General features: G+C 33.2%; 1 protein-coding gene across 1 annotated transcript in view; it reads right to left on the bottom strand.

The window, feature by feature from the left end:
- Smp_156700 (hypothetical protein) overlaps positions 1–2,237 on the bottom strand; it is a gene marked incomplete at both ends in the record, with an annotated part of 5,360 nt that overhangs the window by 308 nt on the left and 2,815 nt on the right. Inside the window, 2 exons of the mRNA XM_018795999.1 lie at positions 1–128; positions 630–811. The exon at positions 1–128 is cut by the window's left edge and continues 308 nt beyond it. Coding sequence (XP_018650255.1) covers positions 1–128; positions 630–811 — 310 coding nt within the window. The remainder of the gene's footprint in view (positions 129–629; positions 812–2,237) is intronic.

Below are 2,237 nucleotides of genomic sequence, written 5' to 3'. Positions count from 1 at the left end.
CTTCTGATCGAGGTGGATCTTGAATCAATTGACGAATCATAAGTTGTACTGATCCTGAAGTCTGAATAAATCTTTGAATATGATCAGCCATTACTACATTACAAAGTGGATTACGACAATGTTGTTGCCTAAAAAATGTCAAAAAGAACATATTAATTATGCTTCTATGAAAAAACCAAAACGAAAAGCACTTGATATCTATTACAACAAACATATTGTGGCCAGTTGTCGGAACCAGTGAGTACGTTTTTGATACGTTCTGGGCTCGCTCAAATTAGATAAGAATACATGTGTTTTCTTTATGCTGGCCCGAAGTGATATGTGATTGAGAGTACTGGGAAATCACTAAGAAGCTGTATTTAGCAAAATGAATGATGTTTACATGAATCAGTTATATATACATCCATCCTTTTGAATTAAACGAAAAAAATATATAGGCTACGACCTTGACTAAGTACATAATCGGGGTGAGTTTAAAAGCATAAAAATAGATCTTATTCAGTTTAGTGGGAATTAAAGTTAATCTTATAGTAGAGAAAGTTTTAAAAAGTTACCTTTTGCAAAATATAGTAACACAAATTTAGTTACATTGTTATAATATAAACACTACTTAGAAAAATAAAGCTTACATGAAACAAAATTTCTCCAAAAATAATCCTAACGGCAAATCATTTGAACCGTAAAATTCCACTGTAGCAATCAAAGGTGGAACACATGGTTCTGGTCTCATAATACATTTTGTTGTAAATAATATTGCAAGAAAACTCAAAGATTGGTATGAACGTGGATCTAAAATGCTTCTTCTTAGACGCTATTTATTAATGATACAAGATAATAAGACAAAATATTATTTTCAAACTAAGTTTTTTTTTAATGAAAGTAATCCTGCTAGGTATCCTGTGTATCTTTTCATATATATGATACTTATTACCCAGTTATAAAATGTGTGTAAAACCAACAAATAAATGAATGTATTTGGTTTAATGACGTTAAGTTTTTGAAAAGTCAATGAATCTTCATTTAAACCAGTCTTAGTGATTTTACTTTACATCATGGGAATTGCAATGGTTCGTGTTTCCAAGTATAAAAAGTAGGACTTTGGGTATCGAATTTGATGGAATATTTTAAATTATATGTCTTACAATAATTTGGAATGATACATATGTGTGCAACCAATTGTTTCCTTTTAAATCTAACACCATATTATTTTATACATTTGATGTTTTTTGCTTAACATTTTGTCTTTACATTTTCATTTTTACTCATCTTTCATAGTCTTCACGTGAAATAATGCAACTTGGAACATGATCAGATCCTCTGCATGTTTGCTGTTTATTATGGAAAAAAAAATTCAATATAAGACTTTTTTAATTCCGCTCATATGTTTTTATACTGGCTTCGAATAGTTCCTAACAGTTTACAGCAAATAAGCATCAATGAATTAGGTGATATTATTTAGTCGAAGTTATTGCTGTTGTTTTAAATGTTTACTGTTATGCTTGATGCTAAATCGATTCCGCAGTAACGAACGAAAGCCGATGACACAATGACACGATAAGCTATTCTAATCTGTTGTCCCAGGCCCCGCTAACTAGATGAAGAAGTCCAAGGCAAGTAGGGGAATATATATGTATTCCGTAAGCAGCCGAGTACAAGCAATCGAATAAGGGAAAAAGTCAAGCGCATTTATACAACAACAATTTGTCCTTGAGCATCATTGGTAAATAGCACACACAAAGAAACAATGGACCAATAGCGTTTAAGACAGTTTACAAGTGGGAGATATGACGTGAAGGTAAAAAGAGCGCGTTTGGTGCGGAAACAGCTAAATTCAATTTTTCAAAATAAAATTACAAAACTAAGCCATTTACCAAGTAAGTCCTGGGGATTTGACATCCCCAACAGTTTGATGTGTGGCTTACTTACTTACTTACGCCTATGGAGCATAAGCCTCCGAAAAGCATTCTCCAACCCATTCTGTTTTGGGCCTTCATTTCTAGTTCTATCTAATCGCTGTTCATTCTTTCCATGTCTGTCTCCATTTCTCGGAGTAATGTGTTGTTTGGTCTTCCTCTTCTCCTTTGACCCTCAAGATTCCATGTGAGGGCTTGTCTTGTAACGCAATTGGGTGATTTCCTCAATGTGTTTCTCATCAAATTCTAGCACTTCTTTCTGATTTGTTCCTCTGATAGAATCCTGGTTTGTTCTCTCCCACAGTAGGTTGTTTGCTGATATTG

This window comes from Schistosoma mansoni, chromosome 2 (genome assembly GCF_000237925.1).
Source record: "Schistosoma mansoni strain Puerto Rico chromosome 2, complete genome".
Classification (NCBI taxonomy): Eukaryota; Metazoa; Platyhelminthes; class Trematoda; order Strigeidida; family Schistosomatidae; genus Schistosoma; species Schistosoma mansoni.
This window is presented reverse-complemented; position numbering and strand designations above follow the sequence as displayed.